The sequence below is a fragment of the Phalacrocorax aristotelis genome, chromosome 1, assembly GCF_949628215.1.
Source record: "Phalacrocorax aristotelis chromosome 1, bGulAri2.1, whole genome shotgun sequence".
NCBI classification, from domain to species: domain Eukaryota; kingdom Metazoa; phylum Chordata; class Aves; order Suliformes; family Phalacrocoracidae; genus Phalacrocorax; species Phalacrocorax aristotelis.
The window spans coordinates 162,989,604-163,002,691 of NC_134276.1; the positions used below are offsets into that span (position 1 = coordinate 162,989,604).

The following is a 13,088-nucleotide window of genomic DNA, read 5'->3' on the forward strand; positions in this document are numbered from 1 at the left end:
AGCCAGGGGGAGGGTAGCGCAGCGCAGAGAGACCCAGGGGCCTGGCCAGGGGACGGGGAGAGAAGCGAGGAGCCGAGACTGCCCCCCCCCTCCCCGCGCGCCTGCCTGCCCGTCTCCGCTCTCTCCCCTATTTTTCTCTCTTCTCTCTTTTCCCCCGGCTTCTTCCTCTCCCCCGCTCTCCCGCTTCTCCCCGCTCCGCCACACACGCCAGAGGAGCGGCCGCTGCCGGGCGCCAGGCAGGGGCAGTAGGGAGCTTGCGCTCGGCCCCCGCGCTGCCTGCGCCGTCCCGCCCCACCCCCCCCACCCCCCCCCCCGCCGCCGGGGACCCCCTCCCCCTCCCGGCCATTTAACCCACCCCGGGGCGAGTCCCCCGTCTCTCCCCGGCGTGATTTTTCTTCTTTTTTATTGTTTTAATCTTACCCCCCCTACCCCGAGGGGTCGCTGACCGCCCCCCCACCCCCGCTACCAACCTCTTCGCTTCCTTCCCCACCCTCGCGGAGGCGAAGAGGGAGTCCCCGCCGCGCCCGCCGAGGTTTTTTTTCCCCCCTTCTCGCTTTCCGCGCCCCGCATAACCCGTGGGTCCGCGGGAGCGGAGACGGGCAGCCCCCTCCTTGCCCGGCGCCAGCGCTCGCAACCATCCTCGGCCGCCCGGGAGGGGGGAAGGTAGGCAGGGAGGGGGGGGAGGGGCCGGCTTCTTCCTTCTCCTCCTCCTGCCGCTGCTGTGGGATCGGCCCCTCTGCCTGTGCCGGAGGGGGGGGCAGCCTGCTACTGAGAGCGAGAGAAAGAGGAAGGGGAAAGAAGAGAAGAAGGAGGGGGGGGGCAGAGAGGGTGTTGAAACCCGCCCCCCACCTTCCCATCCCGCGATCGGTGCTGCCTCCATCAGGACAACAACCCCTCCTCCTTCCCTGCACAACAAGATGTGAAGCGGAGACTCCTGGGACTTATCCTCACCCTCCTCATCCTTACAGCTCCCCTTTCTGCAGCCATTAGCGACGGGCGAGGAAGAAGCGAGTGGAGCTGGGGACCCCGCGCTCGCCTGGCCGTTCTCTCCGCCGCCTCCCCCCCAGCCCTGTCGCTGGCGGTGGGTATTTTTTTGCAGGGTGGTGTTGGAGGGGGAAGGAGCTGCTGCTAGAGGACGGTGATCTTTTTTTCTTTTTTCCTCCTCCTCTCCCCTCCTTCGCCCGCCTCCTTGTGGCGATGAGGAGGAGGAGGACGGCGCCGAGGAGGAAGAGGCTGATGGCGGCGGTGAGGAGGCAGCAGCAGGAGGAGGAGACCCCCCGAAGGATGAAGATGATGATGGTGGCGGCGGCGAAGAAGCACCAGCAGCACAACAGCCGGAATTAATTTTACCGAAAAAAAAAAAAAACCCAACAAAAAACCCAAACCCCACCAGCCTCTTTTTTTTTTTTTATTTTTTTTTTTTTTTGGCGGGGGCTTTACCTGCTCTTCCCATCTTGGCTCAGCCCTTTCGTCTGGGGGAAGAGGCCTCTTTCCCCCGCCCCAGCTCCCACCTTCTCCCCGCTGCCGCCCTCCCGGAGCCCGAGGGGCAGAAAAAGGGGAACTTGGCCCCCCTCCTCCGCCGGATCCTACTCGCTCGCTTTCGGCGTTATTGTTGTTCTTCAGCTGAATCGGGGCCCCAGAAGAAGGTGAAGGTTTTGGGGTACTCCCCCCCCCCCATCCCCCTGTCTCCCTGCTCGGAGTGATTGTCTAAAAAAGAATTAAAAATGGCCGAGAATGTGGTGGAGCCGGGCCCGCCTTCAGCCAAGCGGCCTAAACTCTCCTCACCGGCGCTCTCCGTGTCCGCCAGCGACGGCACAGGTCAGTCTCGGGGGCCCGGGCCCTCCCTATCTCCCGGTGCCGCAATTAGTGCTCTTTTCTCCCCTCTTCTGCTTAAATCTCTCCTCCCTTTTGCTGCTGTTCACTCGTGCCTGCCTCCGTCCTTTCCGTTTCTCCCGTTCTTGTTCCGTTTGAACCTATTGGCGTTAACGGCATAGGGAGGGTGTTCGGATGTTTCTGCCTTTCTGGTTTTTTGGAAGTGATTGAAAGCAAAGCTGTGTAGTTTATTGTGTTTTTGATCAACTGCAGATAAGACTTAACAGTTTGTCATTTTCGTGTCTTTCACAATAGTAGTTATTACGAAGCTCCTTGCTAAGCGTATGCCTTTCACGCCAGCTGCAGCAATACGAAATAGTGCTAAAGATGATGCTTTTGTACACTTTATTGTTGAATTACATGTGTACGTTTGTACTCATAGATATGTCTTGTTTCTTATTTTATTTGGCATATACAAGGTTTTTGTACAGCTCGTTTAGAAATGAGATTTATTTCTCTGTTATTTTGTCTTCTTGCAGTCTGCTTATTTGATTTAATTTTACAGTCCTTCTTGCTCTTCCTTGCAGAAGGATATCTTAAAAACGGCTTTTCTGATTCAGATAGACCATCGACTTTAGGAAAAAACAGCTAAAACCAAAATCCAGATCCCAAGCTTGGGGCATATGTTTTATTGAGACTCTTACCTTCTTAAAAATGAAATGCTATTTCACCTTATTTGCATTAAGAATCAATATGGAGTGCAGTTCATCTTGCATCTCTCATTTCTTTGCTGCGAGACCAAAATGTCTGAAATTCCCCTGTAGACTTAAGGGCTGTGAAGATAAAGTGGCTTCTCTGCAGTCGTGCAAAGGTCTTTGGTGATGCCATGAAGGCAAGCTAGAAGTTGGAAGTCTTAGGGTATCCCAATCCCTAGCAAATATGAACTGGTTGTATTGGGGGGGGGAAGGAGTAACAAATGGCTGTTCAGCTTTTTAATGCTGCTGGTGAAGGAGATGAGTATTTGGTGTCATTTTGCTATGAGAGCACTTGGTTACCTGTCCCACAGGAGTTTTTGAACTCACTTTAAATCATCTTAGCCTATGGGGTATGGAGGAGGCCGCCTCCTGCCAGAGTCTAGTGAGCGGTGGCATTTCTGATGCCACCGGTGGTCTTGTTCAATGCAGTTACAGCTGGCAAGAAAAAGGAAGAGTTGGGTTGTGTGGGTTTTTTGTTTTTATTTTTTTTAAAAAAAGCGCTTAATTTGACAGTAAACAGAAAGTTTTAGTAGACAGTTTTTGGTTGAGCAGTGGATGTGAGCAGTGGACGTGATTGTACTTGGAATAATCTTCAGACTTGATTTTTTGCCTTCTCTATTCTTGGTTAATGACGTGCTAGTTTTGAAAAGTTTGTGTGTAACTTCTAGAGCATATTAGATATAGGCAATGTTATGTTGTAACTGGAGGACATGACTATTGCTGATATCAACAGGTCGCTACCAAGAGAGTAGAAGAGGGTTGGGGAAGCTGCTCTTAGCTAGAGCTAGTTGTTGGGTATTTTGTGCTAGGCTTGGAAAGCAGTACTTAATTCAGTAGTAACCATTTTTAATTTGACTTGACAGTGGTTAGCTGGCTCTATTTAGAGAGGTGAAATAAATGTTTTATGAGAGAAGTCCTGATACTTGAGAAATATTAAAGTTAAAGGCGTATTTTGATTCCGATCAGCGCACATATCTAAGTGAAGACATTTGTGATCAAATAAGTTTTGGATAAATTGTGAACGTATTTCAGTTTAACAGGTGCAGATTTTCATAGAACACTTAGTTTATTTTAATTGCTAGCTTACTGGACAGCTGAATGAACTTTTTACAGTTATAGTGGAACACTAGTGATTGTTGGACAGTTTCAGTAGTGCACAAATGGGGTAATTTTTTCTCTAAGTGATTGAGATTTTCATCATCTGGAAGCTACGCAGAGGTTTATAGTGGTGAAAACACTTTATGTATGCTACATAAAAACTATTACAGGGTTCAACTTTTCTGGATTTTTTTTTTTTTTGTTGGCAACTTATTATTACCTGGATTTGAGACAGTTCCACTTTCTGTGTTTTTTTTAACATATCATGACTGTGTAATTAAGTAAAATCAAGCCTCTTAACCAATAAGCATGTTTTGAGGGTTATATTTTTTCATTTGCTGCTTGAGAGACTGCATTTTTTTGTTCCACTTTTCCTGTTGTGGGAAACTGCTTTGAAGTTTACATTTTTTAAACCTATCTGCTCCTTAAATTTGCTTTGAAATAGTGCAAGCAGCTTTTATTAAGTAAATTCCACTTATAGAATCTGTTGTATTGTACCCACTCCTTAGTTAATTATAGAAAATAAATAACACGGTGCTTATGTACTTACTCAAGCGCTCTTTTTAAAACTTAGATTCACAGCATCCTTAGAGAGATGGAAGGAGAAAGATAATAAACTTGCACCGTTGCTGAAACTTTTTCCAGCACATCTGCATAGTGGATCCTTCAGTGTTTCTTTTGCTCTTAACTTTTTGACTCATTTCTTAATCTGAAATACTGTTTTAGCTTATTAGATAGCTAAAACCAATGACCGGCTCTAGGTAGCTTATGCCCAAACTGTCAGTTTTTAAGGGTTGAGTTTCTAATTAGCTCAAGTTTTCACTGTAGACCCGGATGATACTGATGTTCTGGGCTTGGAATGTATTAAACTCAAATGTTGGGTGGTTTTGTTAGTGGTCCGCAAAGATTATCCTAATACACTTCATTTACTGGCACCAGCCAAATATAGCTCATTCCCCACTGTTGTTGCAGTGCTGCACCTCCTTCTGTGTTAAGTGTCTTAAATGGTTCTTGTGTTCCCTTCTCAGAATTTGATTTGCTGTGGAACATACTGTGTTAGCGTAGCTTTGAGTTGCTTTATTAATGTCAATTCCTTCTTTAGGAGGTAAGAATAACATAGACTTACAGGGAAACTGAAATGTTTGTAGCACATTTTGTAATAAACATTTTAAAGTAATTTAGAAAGTATTGGTATTGTCAGTGTTACGTAGTATATTAGAATTTTTGAACGGTTTCATTTTTTGTGTTAAATGTTGCGTAGCTCTAGAATAGCTTCAGGAACAGGACTATGTGGATTCTCTTAAACTGCCAGAGGTTTTTCTACAACTTCTTTCTATTTAAATGTTAAATTTGTTGCAAAGAAGAATGGCAATTATACATATTGTCCAGATGTTAAGTTTTCTGAAGACCATTACTGCTTTACAGTGGGGGGCTCACCTTCGCAACAGTATCCTTAGTATGGGGTGTGAGTCTGCCGCTCCATGCTAGCACACAGCTCCTCTGTACTAGCATGGTTACATTGACATAAGTACTTTGCGCCAGTGTAGCTCATTTTACTTTTCCTTCCTGGCAGAAACACAATTTTGATAGTTGCGCCTAGTCTAACGCATTTCTTACACATTGTATTAGCAAACTGGGGTACACCAGTCTATTTCCCCCAAATATAACATAATTTGCTTGCATCCTGAAGAGTTATCTCCTTGAGAAAATGAGTGCAAGTCTTTCATAAAGATACATTTTTAACTGGGTGCCTGAAGCCAGTGACTTTTTTTCATTTTGGCCTTTTTATTTGTGAAGCCCTCAATTTTTCCTGCAGTAATGCATATGTGCTGAAATTGGCACTTACAGATTTCTACATGGTATATTCAGGGAGAGTTTAATCATGTTTTACAGCCTGCCCCCCTCCCTTAGAAATAACCTGTATTCTGTGAACTAGGAAAGCTTTTCAGGCTCTGGGTTGAGAACTGCTGTGTTTTGTCAAGGAATAAAAATGGAGTATGCTCTCTGCTGCAGCGTGGTTGTATGGTATCATGTCTTTGGGTTGCTAGATCTGGCAATAGGATTTTAAGTGCTTAGTGTTTCTGGCTTGCTGTTAACATTGGAAGTCAGTTTGCTACAGTTAGTTGGCACGTGTGTTAGCTATATCAGAGATCAATGTACATGTTTGTGGTACATGCCTTAACATCCTTCAGTTTACTATATCCAAAAGTCATGTTTGTCTGATTAATAGCACATCTTCAATCTCCCCTTCAGTATCCATATTTTGTAAAATTTGTACATTCCTTTTTTTTCAGGAACTGCTTCTGACCTTTAAAACTTTACTTTCCCTTACATCAAAGGTCTAAAACTTGTAATGAAACTTCTTGCCCAGACTACTGCAATTTTCACCAATGCTTGTCTTTCATTTGTTCCAAATGTATCAGGGTGTTTCTTTGCTTGAAATGAATCATGTTAATCTTGTTTCACTGCCTTTTCCAGAGGCATATGCACAGTTTTCAAGTCTGTTTTCAGACAGCTATGGTTTCGTTCCTTGTGTTTGTATATACTCATCCGACTTTTAAAATTAAATACTTTTCACAAATCTGTTTTCTGGCTAATGTTTAAGACAAAGTAATTAGCTATATTTAACTTGCCATCAGTTAAATGTTTTTTTAACCGTTCTTGTTGAGAGCCACATTTTTTTCCCAAGTATTTATTGTTAAGAGATGGGAGATGCCTTAAAATATGGTTTGATGAGTGGTTTATACTGTAAATCAGGTATTCCAGTGGTGGATGCTTGTGTGGCAAAAATGGGCATCCTTGCCTTGTAAGTAGGTTCTTGAAGTAACTGCATTAGGAATAAATTTAAGAGAATTTAAATCTGCAAAATCTTCGTTAAAAAGTAAACCAATCATTTATATGGTGCTTAGTAACTTTTTAAAGAAAATCTTGAAGACTTTTGAGCCTTGTAGATTTCCAAACTCCAAATGTCTGCTTTTTTTGCCCCATTCACCCAGTGGATTGTGTGTGTGTCTGACATAGGGATGTACGTTTTCTAAGCAGTGTTAGAAAGGTACTTAATTAAAAAAAAATCCACTACAACACAGGGACCGTATGTACAGTGACATAAAACTGAGTCTCGAACACTTAAAAAACCTTTGAGACTAGAAAACCAGTGTACAGTTACAATTTAAAAATACAGATTCACAAGTTTGATTTTGCAGGGTAAACTTTTGATGCTGAACTTTGGAAATTTAAATCCTGGATTTAAAAAACCCTAAATTTTGTATCTTGTCCCTTGCTGTCCTAGAGCAGGGTTTGGATTTAGTCTAGAGGGTCCCTAGATCAGATTATTGGTCATTTCTCGATCTGCAGAAATCCAAAGTTTATCTGGGAAGAGTCTAGGGGACTCTAAGGCTTAGTGTAAGTTTTTAGGGGATGTGGGTTTGTAAGGTCCTGGGGATAAACACTGAACTTCTACTGTAGCAATTCTAGGGTTTTGAACCTTTATAACTTGGAGAAAATTTTTTTTTTTAATGCTTTAGTATGTATTTTTTGCATCTTCTCTGTAGGCTGCTTGATTATCTCCGGTGTGTAATCTCAGTGTCTTGCTTAGCTGCTCTAGCAGGAGCAGCCTTTCAGTGCTTGTTCCAACAATGTAGTGCTACTACTTTATAACCTTTCTCATCGCCCTAAGTCATGCCCCCTCTGAGAGGGCTTGGCCAAAAGTAATTTAGAGTTATTTGACAAATGAAGTAATTTTGCTCCGTGGATTTCACTGACAGATGAACAGTGCACACCTGTCTCTGTGGATTTGGCTTTTCTGTCTTTACTTAAACTGTAGCAGCAGGCTGAAGTAAAAATACATCTGTTTCTGCATACGGATGTATGCACTGACAAAACATCCCTGGTTACATTGAATTTGTAGAACTTAAAGTACAACTTGAACTAGGGCATTTCACAGAAATCCTTTTCCTGGGCAGTAAGTGATGTGTCTGACAACATGATTTTGTTCTCTTACTAAATAGCAATGTTTCCTTAAAATGGGTTGGCATATGAATGTAGTTAACGTTCTTGTAAAAACTTCATGTGCTATATTCTTCTTCAAGCATGCATTCCTTCCAAAACTTTTGGAAGAAAATCAGAAAAAAGAGTGTTCAGTTCTGATAAACTCAAATCATAGTAACTTGTGGTTTAGTTGGCGATGTCAGGTGCCAACAAGCAAGGAGATGAATCTGTGGTCCAAACTAGGATTTTCACAAAAAAGTGAGTCAGGTGTGGTGATTCAGGTACAGAACCCTCAAAACCAGGACAAGTTAGTTTCTATTATTGGTGGTTGTGAGATGGGGTGGAGAAAGATTTTGCTTTTTTTTTTTCCATTTTATGGTGCAAAACACCTCTGTACTGCACCTTTTGTTGCATTTCCATGAGAGGTGTAAGTAGAGTTTTGAACCATATATAAATGGATTTATAGTCACTTCTAAAAGGAAACTGATTCAGTGTGTGTTGCACATACAAGTGTTCCCCTCCTACCTGCATGTACCCATTTTTTGCCCACCAGATCAGCAAGACACTCCTAGTTTTCCAGACTTGTGTGCATAGCACTCCACAGTTTATCAGACTCCCAACTGAAATGCTGTTATTACTATTTAACGATACAGCAGACCAGCAGTAGGTAACTTAAGGTGGTCTTATGGGAATTTCAGTGGCATACACAGGATAGTCTTGGGAATATGAATACTAATTTAGAAGTCTTTCACTACAGTTAAAGGTAGCCCAATGAAACATATGCAAACAGCAACATGTTCACAAGGAAATTAACTGTGTGACTTCAGCATTTTGGAATTAAAATGTCAAAACTTCATCTTACTTGGGCCATCAGTGATGGCAAGACTAGTAGCCATGCACTATGTTAGGTAAAAGTGAGAATGGGCAGGTAGACAAACAGTGCCTGCAAAATGCTAAACATTAAATGTACCCTATCTTGATTCTTGCATCCAGTCTTTTCCCTATGATTACACCACTTCTGTTTCCCTAGAACAGTTACAGTTCCATATTCTAGAATCAAAACCATTGAATTTTCACAATGGCTTTCGGTGGTAAACACCTGCTCTCATGTGTGTCTCTAAATACTGTTTTTTGAAGAACTTAGAATATGTATATGAAAATGAAAAGCTTAAGTACAATTTTCCTCTGAAGTTGCAAAAAACATGCATCAACCAGAATCTATTGAAACTGGCATTTCTGTTGATACTGGTTTGAGACAAGTAAAACTTAAACTTGCAGATTATTGAGACTTTGCAGAATTCAGACTTCTCTCCTTAAGCAAGGGTTGATGTTTTCGACATCAGTGTTCGAATAAAGATTAGGATAGGTTAAAAAAAATTGAGGTTGTAAAATAGTCTTTGATAGGTGTTGAGTGGTAAGTTTTTGAGTATGTCCTTTTTAGATGTGTTTTCTGCTTGTATCGTTTGCAGTCTTACTTCAAATTATCAAGTTTCTTGATGTGGTGAGCAAATTCAGGTCTCTTCTGGATTAGCAGGGAAGGAAGGATGTAGTGCTTTCCCAGTTTCTTGCAGGGAGTGGAATTAATATTGAAGTCTAATGCTGAAGATTCTGTTACCGAAATAGTGTAATACAGAAAAAGAATTCTCAGCTGCTGTTGCATAAGCAATAGTGAAGACCTCTACATCACACTTGTGCTTTGGGGATGAGTGATGATTAGGGTTATACAGGGACTGATGTCCTAGGATTTTGGAAGCAGTAGTTTCAATGATGAATCTAGAGAGTATTTTAGGCTGATGTTGAACTTTTTCCCCCCCTTTGTGTTGTATCAAATTAGTAGATTGATAAGAAAAAAAAACCAAACAGTTGGGCAGAGTTTCTGTTACCATTGGGTAATTTTGTGGCTTCACAGAGGACCTACATAAAAAGCCTTCTCCTTAAAGGGCTTTAATGGTAAGAATAAATCTCGTGTCCAAAACGCTGTGTAGCAGAATTCTCTCATGCCCAGGTAGGAATCTTAGGGTTTTTTGCCTCCTCCTTAGATGTGTTTTATTTCCCTTGATAAAACTATCTGAACATGTCTAACTTAATTTTCTGCCATTGCAGAGGCCTTGGGAATTGATGACTTTCTTTATTAGTACTTTGTTTCATGTCTGTGCTTCACCCTTGCTGTGGCATTTTCATGGATACCTGAGAGTCCTCTTGTGAGAATGTGTCTCCTTATCTTGTTCTGCTGGGTTTTTTGTTTTGTTTTGAGTTCTGGCTTCTAGTTTTTTAGGGCATTTTATAGAACTTGTTTTAGGGTCTGTAATGCTGGTGCTTGACTGCAAGATTGAATGGCTGATTTCTCTGGGACATTGGTTGTATCCTCTGGGCTCTTTCTCTGTTACAGCGAGGCCCTGTTCGATTCCTGGATAGCTTTCATGTCGCCATGCAGGGAAGATACTGACCTCAGCAGCTTATTGTTATTCTTTGTCTGAAAGCACAGCAAAGGTATCATGTTTTCTGTGTAGTCCAACATCATCTGTGGCTCCTGTCAACCCTGTCGCATGCATGCTTTGTATTCAGTGTCCTGTATTAAGCCTTGTCCACTTGTATCATTGTGAACCTAATGACTGTGATATAATTTGATCCACGGATATGTTTCTGCAGCCCAGAAACATTTGTGCAAAGAGGTGACTGTTCAGCAGCTTTCTAATTTGGTATGTCTATGTTCAGAATATAACATAATAAATGGGATGTAGGGACATACACTATTAAGTCTCTTACCTCTGTAAGATCAGCAGTGAGGTAAGCACTGAAGTAAGTTGTAGTCTTACATGTCTGGCATGCAGGGTTCTTCAGGCGTCACTGTTCACATGTGGTGCCATTTTTTCAGATATACCAATTCTTATTTGAGATTGAATGCTTGAATGTCTTGAGTCTGAGGTTACAGTACATAAGAGAGTAAAGGTACTACTACTCTTGCTATTTTGTAGCATGTGGCCAAGTTCTTAGAAAGCTAGTAGTATTCACTGCAGCCTGTTGCTAGAACCAGATAATCTCCATATTGATAAAAATGCCTGTTTTATTCTGAAAGGTGAATAGAGGTCTGTTGTCTTAATCCAGAAATGAGAAAATTACTGAACTGTGACTACAGGCTAGAAAGCATGCAAAAGAAATTGGCATGTGTCACTTGAACCCACATGTGGATTTCTTGGAGTACTCAGTATGGATATATTTTCGTTGCATTGTAAGCATTGTCAGAAATCCCTACCTTGCCTTGCTTGCATGCTTTGAGAGCTGTTACATCACTGGTTTGAAAATGGATCACTTGATAAGGCACCGGTGTCTTACTGACTTAAGGGTTTTGATTGCACATGCTGAATCTGTACTAGCTTGAAGTGCATTTTGGTGCCAGGCAGGTTTCCAACCCAGGCTGGCAGTTTCCTTGCCTCTTGCAGATCAGACTCTGTCAAAGGCAGACTTCATAGAAGTAGGGTCCAAAACTAAGAAAATAATCCATAGTATGGAACACAAGTTAGTACACTGGTTTTTGAAGTTGCTTTCTCAGAGTTTAGGGTGCAGTTCCTATTACTTAATCAGTCTAACTGGACTGCCATTGAAAGAAGTGGACCTGCTCCATCTACTGTCTTTTCTGACCTACCTTCTCACTACAGATCTAAAGTAGCCAGGGCAAGTCAGGCCAGTTTCTTGACTCAAGAAAAAAAAAGGCTTGCTTAAGTGTTCAGTAGTGGTACAGTTCCTAAAAGGAATTATTCTATGCCGTTGCATGTTGAGACTACCGCAGGTTAAGACTTTCTGATTACCTGCTTGGATGTTGTTTTGTGGAGATACTTTCTTTCTCTTTCCTTTGAATCTTAGGTGGCAGTAGCAATCTATTCTATATCTTCTTGTTACCTAAGCAAAGAGATATACTAAAATACCATAAATAACATTATGTGGAATCACTCTGTGCCACTCCATTGAGGTCAAGATCTAGCTCTGCCACTTACTGCCTGCATATAACTGGATGCTTTTGAGGTCTTAGGCCAGATACTGTCTGGCCCAGCCTGGTCAGTTTTTTGCATTGGTTGTAGGTAGAACTCTACAGTGGGCTTTAGGATATATATTATTTAAGACTGTGAAACGGGTTGCAAATGTTGCTAGATAAACGCAAAGTCTTACTGATCTTTATGGTCCTTGGAGACTGTTTGTGTTTTAGTCCTGTATTTGAAAAATTCTGCCTCCTGGCAGTTGAATAAAAATGTAATTTTCATAGTTGCCCAGACAACTAAAAGTTATTTCAGGTTGTTGTTTGTCTTCTGGCTGAAGAAGCCTTTGAAGTTTTGTTTTTGGAAAAGACTTAGAAAAAGAGCAAACTTACACCGGAATATTGCATTGTTGGTATTCACTACTTACGATTTTGGCTTGTAGCTGATAGTGTTCTTTTATTAATCTTCTGTTGTGTATTCTCTAGGATTAAAAATATTAACAAGTTAGTCTTCTACGGAAAGAACAATTTGCATTTTTTATCTATAAAAGAACTAATGCAATTGGGATATCTCAACCATTTAGTTTTGCCTTTTTTTAAATGTAGCAGTTGATTTTGTTGTGTTTTGAGACATTACTAAAAATTATTTTAAACACTTGGAGTTTTTATGACATTTTTCTTCCTGTTCATGGGTGACACAGAATGACCAGGCCAAGGAGCTCAGGTAGCTTGTCTCTGGATCCTCCAGTTGGATATGAGCAAGTAAGTCTTAAAGCTGGAATTATCTTCTCATTTATGAGGAAGGGAATTTCAAAAAGAATTGTCTTCAGTGAACCAGAATAATATTTTCTTGTGAAGAAAGATGAGCAAATCTTTGTCTCTCAAAACAAGAATTGCACTGCTCCTTTGCAGTGTTGTGTCTGAAATAATCTAAATGGGTCTTCCTGAGAAAATATTCTGTGGTGGTTTGAAAAACAAATTAGTTCTTCGTAGTTAGACATTTACTGATCACTTTCCAGGTGGTTTTGTGAAAGGCTTAATATACAGTGGTCTGATCTCAAGAAAAGTGAAGTGGGATTTTTGTTTTGGGACTTGCCCTGTCCTGGAAGCTGTGTCTTTTCAAGAGCAGAATTCCTTCCTCCCCCCCTCCCCGCTACAGTCAGTCACAAAACTGGCCTTTGAACTGTGTGGATGTCTTTGCCTCAACAGCTGTTTCCCAGTTTGCTGATGGGAGGTTGCTGTATGCTGCCATTATGGTTATGTTGTAGGTACAGGGTTTGTGCTGGCTCATGTTCTTCCCAGATACTTTAGTTTTCAGTTTTGTGTGTTCATCATTAAGGAGAATTTTTTTTCTGGACAGCAGACAACTTGTGAGTTACTGATCATACTTTTTACTCTGTCCTCAGTCATGGGCTGTTAGTCAGGTTATTAGCCAGAGTGTTTTATGGATGTAGTGCTTCAACATT

At 41.7% G+C, this 13,088-nt stretch overlaps 1 protein-coding gene across 1 annotated transcript in view; it reads left to right on the forward strand.

Moving 5' to 3' along the window:
* Nucleotides 1-1,535: 1,535 nt before the first annotated feature.
* The window catches only part of EP300 (EP300 lysine acetyltransferase), a 62,935-nt gene continuing 51,382 nt past the window's right edge, over nt 1,536-13,088 (forward strand). Inside the window, exon 1 of the mRNA XM_075078053.1 lies at nt 1,536-1,818. Within this exon, the coding sequence (XP_074934154.1) occupies nt 1,725-1,818 (94 nt within the window). The 5' untranslated portion in view covers nt 1,536-1,724. The remainder of the gene's footprint in view (nt 1,819-13,088) is intronic.